Below are 21,233 nucleotides of genomic sequence, written 5' to 3'. Positions count from 1 at the left end.
ATTAGAAAGTTTATGCATCTTGCGTCCTTTTCCTAGTATTAAAAAAAAAATATAAAAGTGGGTATCAAACCAAAGATTTCAGAAAAATAAATGAAAATTCAAATTTTGGCATTAGAGATTGACTTTTCCAAAATTATCTCCAAGAAATGTATAAGAGGGAGGGAACTGGAGACGTTAAACAGTTCTCAAAGGCATAATATAATGTTCTGGAGGGGCACGACAAGAAATCGTTCTGAAAAAGTTTGGTTAGGATAGTTTTGTTTTGGCACCATGTACAACATGAAGGACAAAATCTTTTTTTTGAAATCTACTGGAAATTTTACAAACTTTACGGAAGATTTTCTGCCCTGTTTCACAATTTCTATACACAGGAAAAATTTGAGTTCTCACCTATTACCACTTCAGAGCTACATACATCTGAGTACGAGAGAAAGACAGCTGGGAAAGTGGTAGTTTTGCTCCACAATACATGGCATTCGATTCGCGTGGGAGATGCGTTCTTTTGTAACTTACAGGATTATAAAACCTTAAACAACAAAAAATTCTTATATACTTTAATTCAGCTACGTCGATAACTTTTCTGTGTTGTAAATCTGTGTTTCTATGTGCACAAAAGAAATTCTAAGCAGCTAATTTAATTTCATAAATACAATATTTTAACGATAAAAGGCACCAATAATGAAGGCACAAAAATGAAATTTGAAAGTGACTAGATGTCCTATTGCTCTCGCTGACGCTTCTAAGCACAAAGTTCAAAAACTGAAAAAAGAAAAATAATTATAGAACTTTCTTAATTAATTATTCTATTTAGCCTATTACAACTGTAACATGAATTAAATTGAAACTATGCTCCAATAATTAATGCTCGAGTTCATATGAAAAATACAGGGTACCTTCAGACTAACTCCAGCAAATTATCAAAATCTTTTATCAGAAAGTTAATTGCAGTTCCTGCTGATACACCTTAGAATCATAGAAATATTTATTCTCAGAAATAAAAGCACTGGAAAATGCTGAGAACTGACTTTTATAAGAGTCCCACAGAATTTAGCTTAAATAGCAATCACATAATAAAAGGACATAATTTATACAATTTTTACTTATTTTGATGGACATTCGTTGGCAGCAAAGTTTTTTATAAAAAAAAGTCACTTTATTACTTATCAATTTCTTGACAATTAGAAATAAATAAATAGAATATATGCATAGGTTATTTTAACTTATCGATTGAAAAATGTTCATAAATACGTTCATGCTTGAGAGTGGCCTACGAGGGAATCTACAGCTATCATAGCAAACTGTAGGTAAAGAGTGGCTTTTGCCAACAGTAACCCTAACAATAATACACAAGGTTTGTGAACAATATATATATATATATATATATATATATATATATATATATATATATATATATATATATATATATATATATATATATATATATATATATATATATATATATATATATATATATATATATATATATATATATATATATATATATATATATATATATATATATATATATATATATATATATATATATATATATATATATGTCAGTTCTTGGTAACGAACTGTGAGTAAGGAGTGATTCAGCATAATAGCGACCGACACACTAAAAAAGAAATTTAAATTAGTTCAATTATTACATATCAATTACTGCATCAAAAGGATTGACTTTTCATGCTGATTCTAAATATTCAAAATTCATTGAGTTTAATTTCATTCATCTAAAGCTACAAGCCAAAGACAACTGGCCTGATTTTCGTAAAAAAATAGCGATCACAAAAATGAAAAATAAAAGCGATCCCCAAAAATAAGAGCAATCACAATAAGAACCACACCATCAGATTAAAAATATCGCAGAACCATAGAGTAGAAATTCCAAGCTCCTATCAATAAAAATGTGGCATTTTGTATTTAATGCCGGAAAAAAGATTATTATTCCCAGAACAGATGCGTGTTTTTTTATCAATTAATTTATACTTTACATGCCCTTTCAATTAGGCAGACCCTAAACAGGATGATTAGTGGCAAGTGGAGAACTTGATTTAATTTTTAATCCTTTACTCGGACTTAGTTTAACTTATTCTTCTACAATATAAGTTAAAATATCTTTACGACTCAAAACTTCAGCCCAGTGAATTTAGCAGCCCTAATGTTCATTCAAACCAAGCCAAAGGCGACTTAGATTTTTTTTTTTAGGAACTCAAATAACGCCTGGAATGAACAGACGCAGAGAACAGTTGATTGGAGCTTTGGAGCTCAAGAGCATTTGAGCTAATTTACGCTGAAGTATGGTGTTAGAAACGGGAGGCTAAAATATCTAAGCATTAGGAAGCCCTCCACTCCCGAAACCTCCTGGCTGTTTGACCCATAACCCGCAAAAAGATGGTATTTAACCCAATTCCTTTATAATTAAAGTAAATCATTAAATTATACAAAACTTTACGAAGGAGGATATTTCTTTAAATAATCGAGTCAAGAGCAATTGAAACCCGATGTGAGCGTTTACATCTTTCGACTGAGTTAAAAAAAAAACGCGATTTACGAAGGCTTGATTCAAGTAAACTCTTACGTCAGGCATAAAAAGTTGTTGGAATGATGTATTTGCACTTTTGATGCTAAAATTGGTTCATTTTATGTTTGGTCTTTTATCATAACAGAATTTAGCTGCATTAGATTTTGTCAGCACTATTATTAACTCTAAAATTGAAGTATTACTTATTATTCTGTAAATTTCACCAAGCTATTCCTCAAAAAATTATGTGAACACAAAGGAGTCGACTCTCACTAACTCGAATTTGCAGGACCAAAATTTTTCTTCGAGATACTAATAGTTCCACTTATGCATAGTCCGAGCTCTAGAGGTCATTGTACGTAAACTTTCCCTCATTAAGGTATTGAGTTATAGAGGTAAGCCAAATGAAACTTTGAGTTACAGAGGTACAAAATCGCTAAACTTACTCCCTATAGCCACTACAAAGTTAGGAACAACTATATTAGTGTGTTATGGACTTGACAGTTGATAGTATCATCATGAAGAGTAAAATTTAGTACCCTGCCAAGAAAAAAAATAATTGAAATCCTTTGCGACAGAATTTTAGGATATCCCTATAAAATACGTGTTTATACTTCCCCACCGAACTATAACTTTCTTATGTTTTATCACAGTGTTTTTTCTTTATGTGCAGAAGAATCAAAAAATTAAATATTTCATGCAAAACAACAACTGCGGATTACAAATAAAAAGCTTCTTTTGTAAGCATTGGTTTAGTTAGTGATATATGGATAGACATTTGTCTTTTTTCCTACTATTATTCCCAGTCATCGGTTGTATGAAAATGAAAACAAGAAACCAATTTACGACTAAACCACTTGAACTTCTAAATTTATTGCAACCCTTTTGTTGAATATCGTAGAAATGACCCATAGTCTCCTATGTCTGTCCTCATGGATGTCAATATATCCACTAGCAACCAATGCACTTGATGGGATAGTGTTGTTTGGTCAAATTTGTGAATGCACATTCGATTTTTAAAATATCATTTTTCAAGCAAAGACCCAGAGGATTCTATTTCAATTAAGGTGCCGCCTTGTTGATGCCAAATTAACAGCCATGTTTCCAGCCGTTTATGGTGAATTAGCAATGGCGTGTGGAATCGTTTCTCAGGGATGTCGCAGCTCGTTACCAAATGGGTGACAGACATGCACATGAATGACAAAGGATCTGCTTTGAAAGTGATTCTGAAGTTTGTGTGTGAAATCGACAGATAAGGCGAGATACAGGTTGTTATTAAATTCTACTTTTTTCTTTGAGTCTCTGACGTAGATACAAGAATACTTTTTTTTAGTTTTAAATCAGTTTTCCGGATTAAAGAATAAGAGAAACAAGTATGATTCAGTACAAAAATATTCTAAAGGTTGTTATTAAATTCTACTTTTTTTCTTTGAGTCTCTGGCGTAGATACAAGGAAACTTTTCTTAGATTTAAATCAGTTTTCCAGATTAAAGAATACGAGAGGCTGTCCTGGGCGCTTTGGATGGAGGGCGCATCGGCTGGGGTGCCGTGCCTTGGGGCCCTGGGTTTTTTATTAATGTCTGAGTTCTGAGGGGAGACCGTAATTAATTTAGTCCAGGGTGCCATCAACCCCAGGAACGGCTCTGGTTGCAGGTCTAGAGAGCAGAAAACCTTGCACAGGAAAAATTTTGGTTTTTACAAACTAGGAGATTAAGAGGTCTTGTTCATTGAAAAATAGCACGTTTTTGGTGTAAAACAAACGCATTTTCATACGTATAGCCTACAAAGCTCAATAAGAAAAAATATGTTCGGAGGGGAGTGGGGTGACCATAATAGCTTACGTCACCCTAGAAAAACTAAAAAACGTAAGCAAGGCTAGATTTGGACACAAGGCAGTAATTCCATTTCCTTAAAGGATTGAATAGACACTCCCTAGAGAAAAAACACTAGACTACACTAATATGTCTGTTTAATGGGAAAAAGAAAATTGAGTTTGAGCCTAGATGATACAGCAGCACTAATAGCTAGGTTTCCGTTGTCAAGTCTTTGTGAAGAGTTGAAATGTCTACGTAATTGAACTTAAATTTTGTGAAACTGCAACAAAAGGCTTAATGGTAAAATCTAACAAATTTAACTGAAATCTAGCTTTGAAATTAAATTTAACTTGAGATTGAAAAGCCTCCTTCAGTAGTTTTAATGATGACAAGAGATTATTAACGCCCCTCCCCACACTCAAAGACATCCGTTCGGTCCCGTACCCTGAAAAGAAAAACTAGGAAGTTAGATGCTACCCCTCATTAAGTCTGGTTTATATCAAACCGACCGTTCTGGAAAATGCCATGATGCCAAAATTAGGAATCTCCTCCCCGTGTAGAGATTGTGTTTGGACTCCTAAATCTAATAAATTTGAAAAAGCATTCATTTTGCACAAAATTATATAATAATCTGACAACCTGTCTTGTAAATGTCCTGAATACAAGAACTTTAACCTCTCCCCCTCCTGCATTACCCAAAAAAGTAGAATTAACCCAGGACCGCAAAAAAAAACTAAAGCACTAACTCTTTCTATCGAAATACGTACTCACGTTTTGAAATCATAACAGTTTTACGGTTAAGAACGACGGATAAATGAAAGTACAGAGCGACATTAAAACTCAAAATGAAAAAAATCATCCTGCGTTTGAGGGGTATTACAACCCTCCTCAAACCCCATCTCGCTACATGAAACATAAACTAGTGATTAACTGAAACTTTTTCACGAATTAATTTGGTTTTCCAAATATCTGTTTCTCGTGCTATGCACTGGAGATGAAATAGTTTTTTTTTCTAGTTGACTCCATCTCTTTTGATAGGTCTTGCAGAATTGTGTGTTAACTCTATCTTTCATTCTGCCATCCTAGAGTTTATTGAATAATAAGAAAATAAAATCCTTTTCAGATATAAATAAAGAGTGATGTTAAAGCTTAAAATTAACACAAATTATCGTACACGATGAAGGGAGTTGCCTCTCTTCAACCCACCCCTCTTGAAATCCCTTATGAAACGGCAGTTTGCTCAAAGATTCTGCATTATTCTTCTTGTTTCCCAGATTCATTTTTCGCTGGGCAGGTGATTCACAGTATCTACTTAGCTGATGTCTATACCAATTATCGGTTTTGACAGTGTGATGACAAATTCCCATTTCTGAGATTGTTCAAAGTGCCAAAGAAAGAGGGGGAACACACAGGGACAGATTAGAGTATCTAATCTCATGAGATTTCGGAAGAGTATTGGACAATCTTTCTCTCATGTGATTGATATCTTTCACACCGACTTAGCAAACTGTTGCTGATTCATTTAGTAATAAGACATTTTAATCTTCTAAGAACTTTCACTGAAAAAATATACTGTTTTCTTTTTAGAGCCACGACTATTAACATAATGAACTATCATCTATAATAAAAAAAAATTAACTTACTACTTGGGAGAGGAGGTACTGTGGAGTGATCCGACAAATCATTTTGTATAAGTAAAATAAGAAATATTCCCAGAAACCCTATGACTAAGAAAATGAGAAAAATAAAACTCCTGATGACAATCCTCCCCCTCCTCGGCCAATTTCCTAGTGGTATCCATGATATCCCCACATATCTTCCTTTTTTGTGCGGAAGCATGCACATAATCTTTAATATTAAACTTAAAATGTTTCTGTAATAAGAGGGGATCTATCCCCCCACAGCTACCATATTACAGGCTTATTTCAAAGATATTTCCGGAACGAGGGGAGATTAGGGACTATCAATTCTAACATCCTCTCTGCTTTTTTTCTATATCTATCTGGATTCTCACTTAAAGTTGGAAAATTTTGACAAAATGGGGTACGTAGGCAGGGAGTTGGGTTCAGGATGAATAAGAAAGCTGCTAGTTTAGGTGGGGAAGATATTGCTAAGAGAATGCTAGTCACTCATTTTATGACAAAAAAGTACGGGGTATCAGTCATATTAGTGTATGCTCCAGTAGAACCGACTGACGAAGATAGTACTGACTCAGATGAATTTTACTTACAGCTACATGAACAAATAGACAGGGTTCTAGGTACAAATATGACATTTTACTAGGGATTTTAATATCGAGGTGGTAGAAATAGGGATAGATGGTATCATGGCCTAGGTAAGTATGATATAATAAAAAGAAACAGTAATGGTTACTGACTACTGCAATTTCGTAGGTATAACAATCTAGGTATGACCAATGCAGTATTTGGTCATAAAATGGCCCAAAGTTAGCATGATATTCATATGGTGGTAAAAAAGCCAACCTTACTATGTTACTGCAAACTGAATACTCCCACGATTATTTCAAAATACTAGAGCATGTAGGAGTGTTGTTATTGATGTTAAAAGTAAAGTTTACCATCTAGTAGTGTCTTGGCTTGATTTAAAACTGAAGTTTAGGAAGGGTGACTACCTTTTGTGAAGCTATGATGTCGGTAGAGTCCAGGAGGAAAATTTGAGAGAGACTTTCCCGGAACAGTTGTATACTAAACTGAAAAGTTTAAAACTTTACGGTACAGAAGATGGAAGGAATAATTTTAGAAAAAAATAGTTTGTGAAGTCGCTGATTGTGTCTCTGGAGAAAATGTTAGAAATACTGCTAGGAGTATTAGTTAAAAGACTTACTTAAGTCCCTTTTATCTTCATGGGACGTTTTGGAGCCGCTCCTATTGAAGTTTTATGGACCAGTGCTCAATATGCTGTTCTATCAGACGTAGTTCTGGATTGTTGGGTTAGAAGATGCTGATTAAAGTTATCAATCCGCCTCTCACGAGGTCTTCCCTGCTGTCGACACTTTTCAACAGTCCTTTCGAGAGGGTAGTCAAATAGGGTCCATTCTCTTGACGTGTCTGATGGTCCGACCCCCCGTATTTGATTTAAGTGGGTTAAGGATCTTTTTTGGTGATTTTAGTCTTCTCGAGACTTTTTTTTTGTTTTGACCTGGTCACTGCAATTAATCTTTGCTATCCAGCGTAAGCATCTCATTTCGAATGCGATTGAAAACTTTTTATATTTTAGCACAGAAGAGGAGGAGCTTGAACAAGAGTTATTCGAGCGATAGATCATAGGAAAATAACAATAATATAAAAAAAAAATGAAGAAAGCATTAAAATATGAATTTTGGAGCTCAGAAGTGGAGGCCATGGATAAAATTGCTGAAGATCTGGAAGATGAAGCCAGACGGCATACTAGCAAAATATTGCACTGGCATTTTAATAAATTGAGAGGGAAGAGCCAGTTAGACAAGCCATAGACATGTCCCAGTTAGACATTGGAATGGGGCCACAATTAGCGATAAGGAAAGAGTTAGAGAGAGATGGGGAGAATATTTTGAGAATGTGCTAACCGTGAAAGAGTTATAAGCAAAGATATAGAAAAGAATAAAATTTTTGTGACACTTTGGATTGAAGGAAGCTTTATTTTATGAGAAAGAATTAGAATTAGTAACAGTACTAAGCAGATTATAATCCTCAGGTGCTGATTATGTGGTAAATAAGTTTTTTAAATATGGTGGTTATTTGCATAGAGATAAATTACCGAAGATTATGAACACGATTTTTGAAAAACGATAAGTACCTAGCGACTTAAAAAAATTAAATCTGTCTATGAAAGGTGACAAGAGCTTACATTTGTAAATGGAATAATTAACTTTGGAGAATTTACCACTATAAGAACTGTCACTGTTAGCTTAATAATTGACAAATGCGTGAGTCATCAAACGCCTTTAGTCCTCACTTTTACAGATTATGCGCAACTGTTTGGTTTAGCTGATAAAGCAGCTTAAGCGAAAGTCATATACATGTATGATGTATTAGGTAAAACATATTAAAGTGATTAGTACTATATACGCGAATACTTTTATCGCGATTAAGGTAGGAAATGAGGTTAGTAGCTAGTTTCATATTAAAACAGAAGTTAAGTATAGTTGTATTCTACCCCCATTTATATGGATTTATTTGATGGACTTCTTCCTAAAGAAGACAGCAAAGGCAATGGGAGGACACGGAATCAAAAGGGGAAGTAAAACTCTTCTAGACTTAGATTTAGTTATTGATTTAAGCATCTTTGATGAAAATGTAAGCAACATGAATCAATTTTAAGAGGTTTTGCAACTTCAGGGTGCTAGAACAAGTTTGACAGTCAATGCTAAGAAGGTTAGGTCACTAAGGCTAGGAATAAGTGAAGGTGAAAAGGTGATGTTGAATAAAGAAAAAATCGATCAAGTGGACAGCTTTAGTAATCTAGGTAGTATTATTAGTAAAGACGGTGGGTGCAACGAAGATGTTAAAAGTAAAATAGTCAACGCTCAAGGTGTTTTTTACCAATCGAAAAAAGTTCGGAAGACTAGGAAGGTAAGTCTGCAAAGAAACATTAGACCATTAGAAGATGATAGAGTGATGACAGTGGTCTAGTATGACCCTGAAGCATGGACGCTCCGAAAAACTGAGGTGGATTTGCTAGATGTTTTCCAGAGAAATCACCTCAGGATTGTTTTGGGTACCCAACTTAATGACCGTATCTTCAACAAAAAGCTGTTGGAAAAATGAGGTTCAATTCCACTTTCTAGGGCTATAATTATAAAACGTTGAGATGACTAGGACATGTTCTGCTGACTAAGGATGACAGATTGCCAAATATTGTCCTTGTCAGCCAACCGTCTAAGGCCAAGTGACAAGCAGGTACTCCACGATCGGGGTGAGAAGATTACGTAAAGAAAGTATTAAAGAAAACGCGAACTTCCTCGGAGGGTATAACAAGGGAATATATTGAGATGAAGGAAGAAAGGGCGCTACTCTGTTGGCTCCAGGTGGCTTGGTTCTGCAGTCAATTCTTTGGTGTAGTAGTAGCAGTAGTACTAGTGAGTGGTATTATATATTTAGTACCGGGAGACCGGCAACTTCACCACCGGTATTCAGCTGGGCTACGCGACCAACTTTTATATAATTATTTTCATTGTCGCTTGTCTTCTAACCGAGACTGTTGTCCTAGTGAATCAGCAGATTGACTTACATCATGCTCAACTTTCCACAATTTCATGTAACCTTCGGCATAGTCGTTTGGTTCGCGTAATCTTCCAAGATATCCCTAGGCTACGAGAAATCCCATAATTTCAACGGTGTGCAAGGCTTTCTTCAAAAGCTTTATCGGGTCCAAAAAGTACATTTATCTATATGAAGGTGGTTGAAACTCATCTTCAGGATTGTGATGGATGTGCTGCCAATTTCATTTTGTGATAAATCTGTCCGGCTACATTGAAGCTGAGAGTATTACGACAGTTGTGGTGCAATCATCGCTTATATTGAATGAAGCTGAAATGAAACATGAGTTCAGATTTGTTTCTGGCATTCCTTAGCGTGCAAGTAACGTTCTATAAGTTCAAACCTATTCATTTGTAAATTGTGGAGGTGGTAATGCAATTAAACCAAGCAAGCAGCAATCTCCAAACGAATCACCATTGTTGGCTACTCTTTCATCGGAAAAATGGAGGAGTCCATAGTGAAAACATGCAACCCTTAAGGGTCCCAATGACTCTTAATTAATACTTGGGTAGTTTACTGGATCTTTAGAGGTTTTTATAGGTTTTTTTTTACCACAATTTGCTTGTGTCGAACATTGTGAAGACGTTGTTCTTTTGACGTAGCATTCCTTTCTACTTCACTTTCATTTTTGATTCGTTCTGATTTTTACTATCGCTTGTCTTCTAAAATCACAATTCTTTGTTCTTCACTTTTATTTGACACACTCTGATCCTTGCTTTTAGCGTGTCTGCTAACCGCATAGTTTTTTCTCTACGCTTTCATTTTGACACATTCTGATTCTTGCTCTCGTTTACAATTTTCGATGCCGCTTATCTTCTAGTCAAAAATTTCTGTCCTCACTGTCTCATATCTTCTAACCACATATTTCTTTGTTCTACATTTTCATTTTTGATTTGTTCTGATCCTCGTTGTTACCTGTCTTGTAACCACATATTTTATAGCTCTTCCTTTTCGTTTTTGAATCGTTGTAATTGTCGCTGCCACTTATCTTTTAATCGCATATTTCTTTTTTCTTCAATTTTTGGCCCGTTGTAATTGTCCTTTTTACAAGTACTCTAACCACACATTTCTTTGTTCTTTATTTTTGTTTATCACTAGTTCAGACATCTTTTAATGCTCTTTACCTTAGCTGCTCGGATTGGTCTTGTCGCACTTAATGCTCTTGGCTGTTTATTTTCACCCATGATTTTACACTTTTAAAGTCGTCCTCTTAACCTTGTCTTATTTAATCCGTTTGTTCATTCTGAACAATTGTTAATTCTTGTTTTTGTTCTCTAGGTATTTAAAACTGCTTAAAACGTCTTCTTTGTTCTTCAATTTCGTTTTTAATTTGTTCTAATCTTCATTGCCCCATGTCTTGTAACCACATATTTCTTTGTTCCTCACTTTTGTTTTTGACTCGTTACAATTTTCACTGCCGCTTATCTTTTAACGGCATAGTTCTTTGCTTTTCATTTTCGTTTATCATTACTTCAGATGTTTCTAATGCTCTTTGCTCTAGCTGCTATGATTATTCCTCTCACATTTGATTTTCTCGGTTGTTCATTTTCACCCATTGTGAATTTGCATTTCTCAGTTGATGGTCCTTGTCTGTTGATGGTCCTGTTTGTTCATATCGCTAATCTACGTTTTTGTTCTCATAGTATCATGAGCTGCTGAACACGCCTTTTCTAAGTAAACTCATTATATTTGGTATTTTATACTTCTATGTTTCTTGTATAATTTTGCCGGCGTAATACACATTAAAAGCGATACAGCCACTCCTGAGGTAAAAATGCCCATTTCTCTTGAAGTTTTCTCATAAATATAACATCACTCATGGATTTTTTTTCCAAAATTAAGGCTCTTTACAAATTTTCTCAAACTTGTGACGTGTATAGAACGTTTTTTCACGGTAGAAAAATTCAGAATACAAATTTTCCTCCTCTAAAATATGGAGCCGTTTTCGAGAAAAAAACTAATACATAAATAAATACATATCCGATTATATATATATATATATATATATATATATATATATATATATATATATGTATATATATATATATATATATATATATATATATATATATATATATATATATATATATATATATATATATATATATATATTGTTTTCAAAACTCATTTTCTAGAGTTCCAGTTACTATTAGCAAGAAGCCAATGCTTAATTACAGTTAACACTACCAAAATTTGATGGGAAAGAACCAACATTTTGATTTTTATCTCATTTGATGTTCTTCTGTTTGTAAATATTCTGAATTGAAAAAAAGTGAAGTGTAAAATTCTGACCTAATTTGTCGTTAATCTTCACTAGTATCGCATTGAGTTTATAAAATATAAGGTGACAAGGCCTGGCTTCACCCTTGCCCATACAAGCTTATAATTGTTTCCCATGCGCATAAACAAAAACGAAAACCAAATTTAAATTATGGTTCAATTGGGTCATTTTGAGGTACATAGCTATGCACTGCCACAACGACAAGATTAGGAAACAAGTAATAAACAACATCACGTGAAATTTTGTTAAATAAAAAAAATGCTAGTTTTTTTTAACTGCAAGTAAGGAGTGACATTAAAACTTAAAACGAACAGAAGTTATTCCGTATATGAATGGACGTGTCCCCTCCTCAACGCCTCGCTCTTTACGCTAAAGTTTGCCTCTTTGCCACAGTTCTACTTTTTTAAAACAATAAAAAACTCTAGCGTCAAGAGCGAGCCGTTGAGTAGGGGACAATCCCTTGCATATACGGAATAATTTCTGTTTGTTTTAAGTTTTAATGTCACTCTTTAAATTTAGTTAAAAAACTTAATTTTTAATTTAATTTCTAAACTTTTTTAGTTAATGCATGTTTTGATTTTGGTTCACTGCACATGAATAATTAAAACGGAATTTGCATATATTTTTTTTTTTTTGCTAAATGGCTGTCTTATAGTATTGATCAAACAATTTTAATAAAAAAAAAACGCGGGAGGAGGCCTAGTTGCACTCCAATTATCGGTTACTTAAAAGGGCAACTAGAACTTTTTATTTTTTTTAGGACCGTTTTTATTAGTAATAAATACACGTAACTTACGATTTAACTTACATAACGATCTTCTGTATTTAAATATTTTTTATTACTTATATGAGGGAGTTCTAACCCTCGTCAATACCTCGCTCTTTACACTAGTGCTTAATGTGTGTCCCAACTCTTTAAGAATATCCCCTGAATCACGACGGCCGTAGAATAGATTGTTCAAATTACTAAAATTACTTTAGCGCAAAGAGTGAGGTATTGTGGAGGAGACGAACCGCCTTATATACGTAATGATTTCTGTTCGTTTTAGGTTTTAATGCTGCTCCCTACTTCCAGCAGAATTTGTTTTTTTATTATTATCTCATTTTTTTTAAATAATGCTAGAAAATCATGCGCCCCCTTCACGGAAATATTCTTCCCTTATGAGAAATCCCTCCATGGAAAGATCATTCCACGTAACCCCCTCCCCCCTTTAACGGAAAAAGTCCCCCTGAAAACATCTATACACTTCCCAATAACCATTACTATATGTAAACAATGGTCAAAATTTGTAACTTGCAGCCCCTACCCCGGGGACTGTGGGGGATTAAGTGGTCCCTAAAGACATAATTATTAGGTTTTTCGACTATATTGAACAAAATGGGTATCTCAAAATTTTGATCCAGTGACATTTGGTACAAATGAGTGTGGGAGGGGGCCTAGGTGTCCTCCAATGTTTTTGTTCACTTATAAAGGAAATTAGAAATTTTAATTTCCGTTAGAATGAGCCCTTTTGCAATATTCTAGGACCACTGGGTCGACACGATCACCCCTGGGAAAAAAACAAATAAACAAATAAAAACGCATCCGTGATCTGTCTTCTGCCAAAAAATGTAAAATACCACATTTTTGTAGATATGAGCTTTATGCTTCCACGGCAGGGTTTTCTGACACGTTGAATTTGGTGGTGTGATTTTCGTTAAGATTCTATGACTTTTCTGGGGTGTTTCTCCCTATTTTCTAAAATGAGGCAAGTTTTCTCAGGCTCTCAACTTTTGATGCGTAAGACTAGTAAGTTGACATTTAGAATCAGCATAAAAATGCAATTCTTTTGATGTAACTATTGAAATCAAAATTGCATTTTTTAGAGTTTCAAACACTATTGAGCCGGGTCGTTCCTAACTATAGTTTGTTACCAGGAACTGTTTGATCTATTTTTTCAGCTAGGACAAGGCTAATTATTTAAATTTAATTTCTTTTTTGAGCAACTCTGCTAGAAACCATCCCCTGTCAGCCCCAAATTCTATTCTTAAGGTTTTCACTGCCTAGCTATATAAATTTGGAAATTATGTCGGTAAACGAAACTCAAACTTACCACTAACGAATTGACGATAAATTTGCATCACAGGCTTACAAAACGTAGCTAGCTGGCGTAGGCACTGACGATTCTCTTTTATAGTAGGTTGGGTAGTTATTATAGCAGTTTTCTGAAAAATATAAAAAAATAAAGTATATACAAATGTATACATAACAATTGTTTTTCTATGTTATTATTACTAATTTTGTAAAGTTGGAATCAAAAATACCCTTCGTTTTAGTTTTGTCTCTGAATATGACCATTTTCAAGGGTGTCCTTGCCCCCTCTCGTAAGAAAATGGGGTATAGATTTGGATAGGCTTTGTTTTTAGTTGTAGGGAATGCTTGAAGAAGATGTTGGCTAAAAATATTGTATCATGTTGAAATTTTCATATTACAAGAATCTGAGGGTTTTCCTTCTCTATCTTAGGGCAGATATTTCGACATGCAGTATTTTGCAGCCATTCTTTTTTTCTGAGTTTCCAGCACTTCTTAAAAATATTAAAATATGGCTATACATTCTGATTATTCATTCGTTTAGTAGAAATCAATTCCTAAACTTCGACAATGACGTCACTTTCTTTATATCGTATCTAGTGTAAAGTCGTCGTGTCAAATGCAAATGTAGAACAAATAAATGTAAATTGACTATCTCATAAGGATGCGTGTTTGTTTGTTTGCTTGTTGTTTTGTTTGTTTGTTTTTTTCTTGTTTTCTCCCAGGGATTATCACGTCAAACCAATGGTCCTAGAAAACCGGCGGACGGCTCATTTGAACAGATATGAAAAGTTTTGGTACTCTTTTGAACTAGTCAAAAGGATTTTGTCTAGGTAAAGTGGCGTTTTCTGCCATTTTGTGAACTGAAACACAATTTTCACCCTAGCTATCCATCAAAATTCTGAGGTATCCTCATTGAAAAACTATATATATTATATAAAACTATATATTATGCTTCACAGCTTCAGAGGCAGTATACCGCATGATGGCACTAAGAGTGGCATGGTGGCACGTTCCCAAAGAGTCACTTCGTTTGTACAAAAGAAACAGTTAATATATGCGCCTATTGTAAAGCTTTATTTAATCAAGTTGATTCACTTGATGTTTGATAAAACTACGTAAAGTTATGTACAATTTCGCAACAGCTAACATGGCGGACGGCTCGTGGGCTATTATATTATGATACCTGATGCCTCAAAAGGTACCTATTTCAATTTCAATTTTCAAAATTTCCACAAGTGATCAGATAAATGTAAAAGAGCGTCTAGGAGGGGGGGGGTTTATAACTTGATCTTTAAGCCTCCTTCATTTCGATTAAGCCTTAATATAGGTGCTACGGGGCAATAGCGGCCTTCTTGTTGCATTATTAATTTTATTTATCATATAAAGGTTCCATTGACATGCTCACCGGTAAAATAGGTGGATAGGCGGGGGATCATCTGGAGCGCCGTCAATAATTTCCCCAGCTCAAACTATAAGTAAGGAGCGACTCGTACTTGCGGTGACCAGAATTTAAATAAAATGATAGAAATAGTTACGTTAAAAGAATTGAATTTCCTCTTAATTTACGAAATAAAATTTCGTTAAGTTTGAAGGTATCCCCAAAAATTTACGACCCTGAAATAAATTTACTTCATTTACTTAAAAAGAGAAAACACTTTTGGAACTACGCTCTTTTATTTCCAAACTGACCTCAGTTTCAAATTCAAATTCTGCCATTCAATCTTTTTTTTTCAACTGCATTCTTACGGGTTAGTTACTTACTCCTGCATTGGGAACCTTAAGTGCCAAAGAAATCATGTTGATCCTCAGGCAAATTTCTACTCTATCCAATTACACTCCCAATCCAACACTCCCAATCCAATTACAACTATTGATATATACAATTTAGCAGCATGGAGTAGAGCGTTTATGGGGACGATAGCCCCTTATCCTTTCTTGGATTTGCCGGAGTAAAATATTCAAATAAAAATAAGGAGTGACGTTAAAGCTCAAAACAAACAGAAAGTAATACGTATATGAGGGCGCTGCCTGCCTCCTCATCTTCCGCTCTTCACGCTAAAATTTTATAGCGTTTAGCGTTTTCTTACTACAATTTAATGGCCGTCGTATCGTCATATTTCTTAAAAATTAGAACCAAAAGTCCACAGTTAAATAAAGGGGGAGGGGTGAGCAGGGGGCAGCCACTCTCTTAAACGGAATTATTTTGTTCGTTTTGTTCCGCTCCTTACTTTAATTCAAAGAATATGTATTACACCCTTTCTTGTCAGAAAATATGTGTTATATCATCATGCATAGAAAGATGCAGTTTTGTCAAAAAGCACCTTTCATTTTGACATTATCTTTTGTTGCTTACTACTTCCCATAAAGCAATTTTCATTTCGGTCCGACACCATTTTTGAGGGGTTAAACTTTTACGATTAATTGAAATAACAGTTATCATTCCTGAACCAGCTGCAAATGGTGATTCTTCCATATTCGTTAGTTGGTTTTTCTTTTCTTTTTTTTTGAAAACCCGTTTTTAAATTTTCAGTTAGTATGTGCTGGACTCTTTACCGTGTTGTATCTGATGCTTCAACCATAATTGGAAAAATCTCGTTTTTTATTTAACCAAGGACAAAAGAAAATCCGCGCTAAAGCAAAATTTTGTTTTGGGCCTTTTGTGCCAGAGAACCACAGTTTTGACCAAAGCTGGGTCAAATACTCGTGAGTAAAAATGCTTACATAGAAATTCAGCTTAAAACAAAGATAACCCTTGCATCAGTTGCGTGCCACCTATAGCTTTTGAAAGCCTACGACAGTGTGCAGTACCTTCCGTCGGTAAATGGTTAAAGCGTTAATAAAAAACAAGGGAGTATTACGGATAATAATTTAAAGGTTTTACGGCTAGTATAATGACTTGAACGTAAGTTGTTCTTGGAAAATGGACGTTCTTTTTTACCTGGTTGAACTATCTGAGCGGTTTTTACTAATAGGATTTAGTAAAAATTTCTATCAAGTTCTAAGAAAACATTCATTTATGATAATTGTTGCACAGTTTCCTTTCAGCTTCTAAGGCTGGCAGAGGAGAATATATCCAGAGATCTTTCAGCTGAGAAAGAGGGCATGCAGCCTCAACGTTTCAATTTTATGTAATCAATGAAATACTTGTTTCAAACGAAAAAACAAGAACCAAGAGCTAATATGGCATTTGTGATGAGGCCGGAGCCTAAAATTAGACACGGTACTAGAATTTTTAATTTTGTTGTTCTTTGTTTATTGGCAATTATTACAAAGATAAACTTGCAAATACAACGTTCCTGTAGTCTCTTCTTGTTCGGTATTCTACCTGTAAAGAATATAATTTCTATATATCAAGTTTCATTAAGATCCGATAACCCATTACTAAGATAAACATACCTCAATTTTCATGATTTCCTCTCCCTCCAGCCCCCCTCAGGATGGTCGAATCGGGGAAACGACTGTTATCAAGTCAATTTGCGCAGGTCCCTGATACGCCTTCCAATTTCATCGTCCTTGCACGTCCAGAAGCACCCAACTCGCCAAAGCAGTGACAATCCCTCCAAATCCCCCAAAGAGAGCGGATTCGATCCGGTTATGTCAATTACGTGTCTAGGACTTGTGCTTATTCTTCTCATCAAGTTTCTTGTCGATCTCTCCACTATTAGCGTTTTCCAAAGCACCGGAAATCGCCCCCAATTCCCGCAAAGAAAGCGGACTCGGTCCGGTTATGTCAGTCACGCACCTACGATCTATGCATTATTCTTCCCACCAAGTTTCATCCTGATTTCTCCACTCTAAGCGTTTTCCAAGATTTTCGGTTTTCCCCTTCAACTCCCCCCAGTGTCATTGGATCTGGTCGAGATTCAAAATAAGAGTTCTAAGAATTGAGGTTCATCTAAATATCAAATTTCATTACGATCCCATCACCCGTTCGTAAGTTACAAATACCTCATTTTTCTAATTTTCTAACTTAATATGGTCCGTTCCCTTATATGCCTGCCAACTTTCGTCGTCCTAGCTTTTCTGGAAGCGCACAAACTAGCAAAATCGGGACCGACAGACCGTACGACACACAGAAATTGCAATCGCTATATGGCACTTGGCCGACGGACAAGTGCCGTAAAAACGGGCCAAAATTGGGAATAGAAATTTTTCATCAAATAAGACTAAAACGCAGCGCTAAAGCTGAAATTAGTCTAAGGTTTCCAAAATAATCCCAGCAGAAATGCCAAAGACCAGCAGAAATAAAGTCTTATGAGAATTCAAACTCATAACGACCAGAAACAACTATTAAAAAATAAATGAAAACCAAAACGAACTGAAATAAAAAATAAATGATCACATCAAACATAAAGACAACAGATACTGAAGTAGATGAATATTAAGATTAAAGTTTTAAGCCAAAAGTAACGACCCTGAGAAAATTTTCCAATTTAAAAAAGAGGGAGGAAACCACAAAAAGGTGATCAATTTTGATAAAAACTACGTAATTTAATTCAGCATGTCCGAAATCTTCATTGAGAGGTTTTAAGCTGCCATCTTACAAAAGTGTGAAATTCAAATTTATTCCGAGAAAAAATATCCCGGATGCTAGTTTAATTGTTTTTTGTTGTTTTTTCACCAGGGGCTATTGTATCAAAACAATTGTCCTTGAATATCTGGAGGAGGGTCATTACTAATCAAATTGTAAGCTCTACTGATTTTTTAAGCACAAAAAATATTGTGTCACAGAACACAAAAATTTTGGTATACATTAAACTGTTAGTATATGTCAAACTACTGTCACAGTAGTTTTGTAGTACAAAGCAACAATTTTGGCCCAAAAGGGCCAAAAAGCAATAGAGGGGAAATCCTGAGAGAGTGAATCCATTTAAAATTATCAAAATACTATATTGATTTTTTCAGTTTCAGCCGGTAACGCTTCAGACGGTAACATCTTCCTTTAACCAATTTAACTTATTTAAGGCCAATAAAATGATGTATAGTGGTAAATAATTGTGTATCAGTAATTATGGAGGAGGAGCGGTTGTTTTCTTTCTGTCGGTAGGAAAAGCGTGCTTAAGGCATCAAAAAGTGTGCTTCCTAATATAAGCCCTATAGATTCAGAATCTTCATATGCATATTGAAGATTTTTCGGGGTGAGGGAAGGAATAAGAATAAATGTCCAATTTCTCTTGACTCCTGGAAATCTTTTTACACTATGCTTTTGTCATTGCTGGACTGGGTGATAGCACCCCTCTTATAGTTGTAGACTATTTTTCCATGTAACATAGAAAATTACATTCATCCGCCAACCAGCATAGGGGTGGGGGCATCATGTGTGCCACCATGAAACTTTTCGGAAGGGAGGCTGGTTGGCAAACACTCCCAGAAGCTTTGTTTTCACAAAGATTTAAATGGTAACGTTTATGATTTTCCTATTTATATACAATGTCCTCTATGTCTTCTACTGGCGTCTTTTAGAGTATCCCAAAAAAATTGTTCGAAGAATTTACTTTGAAAGCTAGGAAAAAGATCACCCGACAATTAATTGGCAAATTTTCAGTGGCAATCAATACATGAGGGGACGCATTTTTTCTCAAGAATGGCTGTTATTCTTGAAGCATTGCTTTGCCGATACACTTGAATGTAAAAAACGGGGTTCAAATGAGAGAGTGGTACCCCTCCTTCACATTACGCCACTTTTATTGGCATAGCCCTGAAGAAGGATCTGGGGGCTCATATATTCCTCGCCTGAAACGCAAAATCTTATATAAATTGTTAATTCTTCAACACCTTAAATTCAAAAAGGACGGTTATTTTGGTAAAAGGTCATGGGAGCCTTGGGCCTTCCCTGACCTTCAAGATATGTGAACAAAGCTATTGATATCTTTTTTTGCATAGAAATGTAACAATCTATTGCTACTATATATGCTTTGCCTCGTTTTCGGGAAGTTGTAATTCAACCCTCCTCGGCAATTATAATTGCATCTTATTTGTACTAATCCATATTTTGCTTACCTAATGACATCGCATCCAATCTCTCTGCGGTGGTGGCTATTCCTTCAGATGTTTCGTAAGGTAGGATTTCGTTAGGTGGAAGGTCACCTGTAATTTTTGGATATTCGTACGAATATCCGCTCCAGTTATATTCCACTTTTTCTTGCTGGGGCGAACCCGACGAGTATATATTTCCTTGGTCACCTTGAGTAGCGTATTCAGGACAGTTTGTATAAGCAGGAAAAGAGGTATATTGAGGCTGCTGAGACACATAGCAGGGAGGTTGTGAGGACACAATAGCATAGTCAGCGGGTGGTAATACAGAATGTACATCATATCCAGTCATTGTGGCTACTGGTGGTAAGGGTGGGAGGGAATCAGGTGGATTGGGCTGGTAATAGTCAAAGGATTTTAGAGACTGACACTTCCTTCTGAAGCCTCTTGGTCGTCTTCGAAAACTACCCTCTTCAAACATAAACTCACTGGCCGGGTCAATTGTCCAATAATGGCCTTTTCCTGGTCTCCCAAGACCTTTCGGTAGCTTAATAAAACATTCATTTAAACTTAAATTATGCCTGACAGAATTTTTCCACCCCTGATAAGAACCACGAAAAAACGGGAACCGTTGTTGTAAAAACTGATAAATCTCACTTAGAGTCAATCTCTTTGACGGTGAATTCTGAATTGCCATGACAATCAAAGCAATATATGAATAGGGTGGCTTTTCTTGACGTCGAACGCCAGAGTTTTTTTTTGTCTTCACATCGCTTGCCACAGTGCCATCTTCAGGTTCATTTATTTCGATCTCTGACCCTCTAGAAACTGAAAGAATGCCTCCACTATTTAATCCATTATTTGATTGTCTGTTGAAATTATCCATGTTTATTCCTTCTTCATAGTTCAAACACTCACGACCACCGAAACTTTGGGATTTCATGATTTCCAAAACAATGCTGTAAGACTTTGGAGGATATCTTACAAATTCTTAAAGATGCAAGGCGGAGATTGGCCTTATTGGTTGTTGAACATCTGGAAACGGGAAATATGTCCCTCCCTACTGGAAATATCTCAACCTAGAGTGAAGATTTTCCAGAAAATGCTACCTTAATCTCAGTTTGCACGGAAAGCTAAAGAGCTAATCGGCAAAAATACTAATTAAACACAGTTTTATTGGGTAAATGTGGGGGCCTATATTTTAGCTTGAAATACATCCGTTTTTAGACAAATTTCCAGCAATTTTTTGTATTTGGGAGAAAGCTCTTGTTTTTTCCTCGTTTTTCCTTTGTTTTCCCCAGTGTCACAA

General features: G+C 35.3%; 1 protein-coding gene across 1 annotated transcript; it reads right to left on the bottom strand.

The window, feature by feature from the left end:
• Nucleotides 1-619: 619 nt before the first annotated feature.
• LOC136034198 (forkhead box protein E3-like) lies at nucleotides 620-20,861 on the bottom strand. The gene is made up of 3 exons (XM_065715371.1): nucleotides 19,952-20,861; nucleotides 13,971-14,082; nucleotides 620-759 (listed from the first exon to the last, which is right to left on the bottom strand). The coding sequence occupies exons 1-2, from the start codon at nucleotides 20,808-20,810 to the stop codon at nucleotides 14,006-14,008; spliced, it is 936 nt and encodes a 311-aa protein (XP_065571443.1). The 5' UTR covers nucleotides 20,811-20,861; the 3' UTR covers nucleotides 620-759; nucleotides 13,971-14,005.
• Nucleotides 20,862-21,233: the final 372 nt, after the last annotated feature.

The sequence above is a fragment of the Artemia franciscana genome, chromosome 12 (assembly GCF_032884065.1).
Source record: "Artemia franciscana chromosome 12, ASM3288406v1, whole genome shotgun sequence".
NCBI classification, from domain to species: Eukaryota; Metazoa; Arthropoda; class Branchiopoda; order Anostraca; family Artemiidae; genus Artemia; species Artemia franciscana.
The sequence above is the reverse complement of the archived record's forward strand: the minus strand, read 5'-3'. Positions and strand labels throughout refer to the sequence as shown.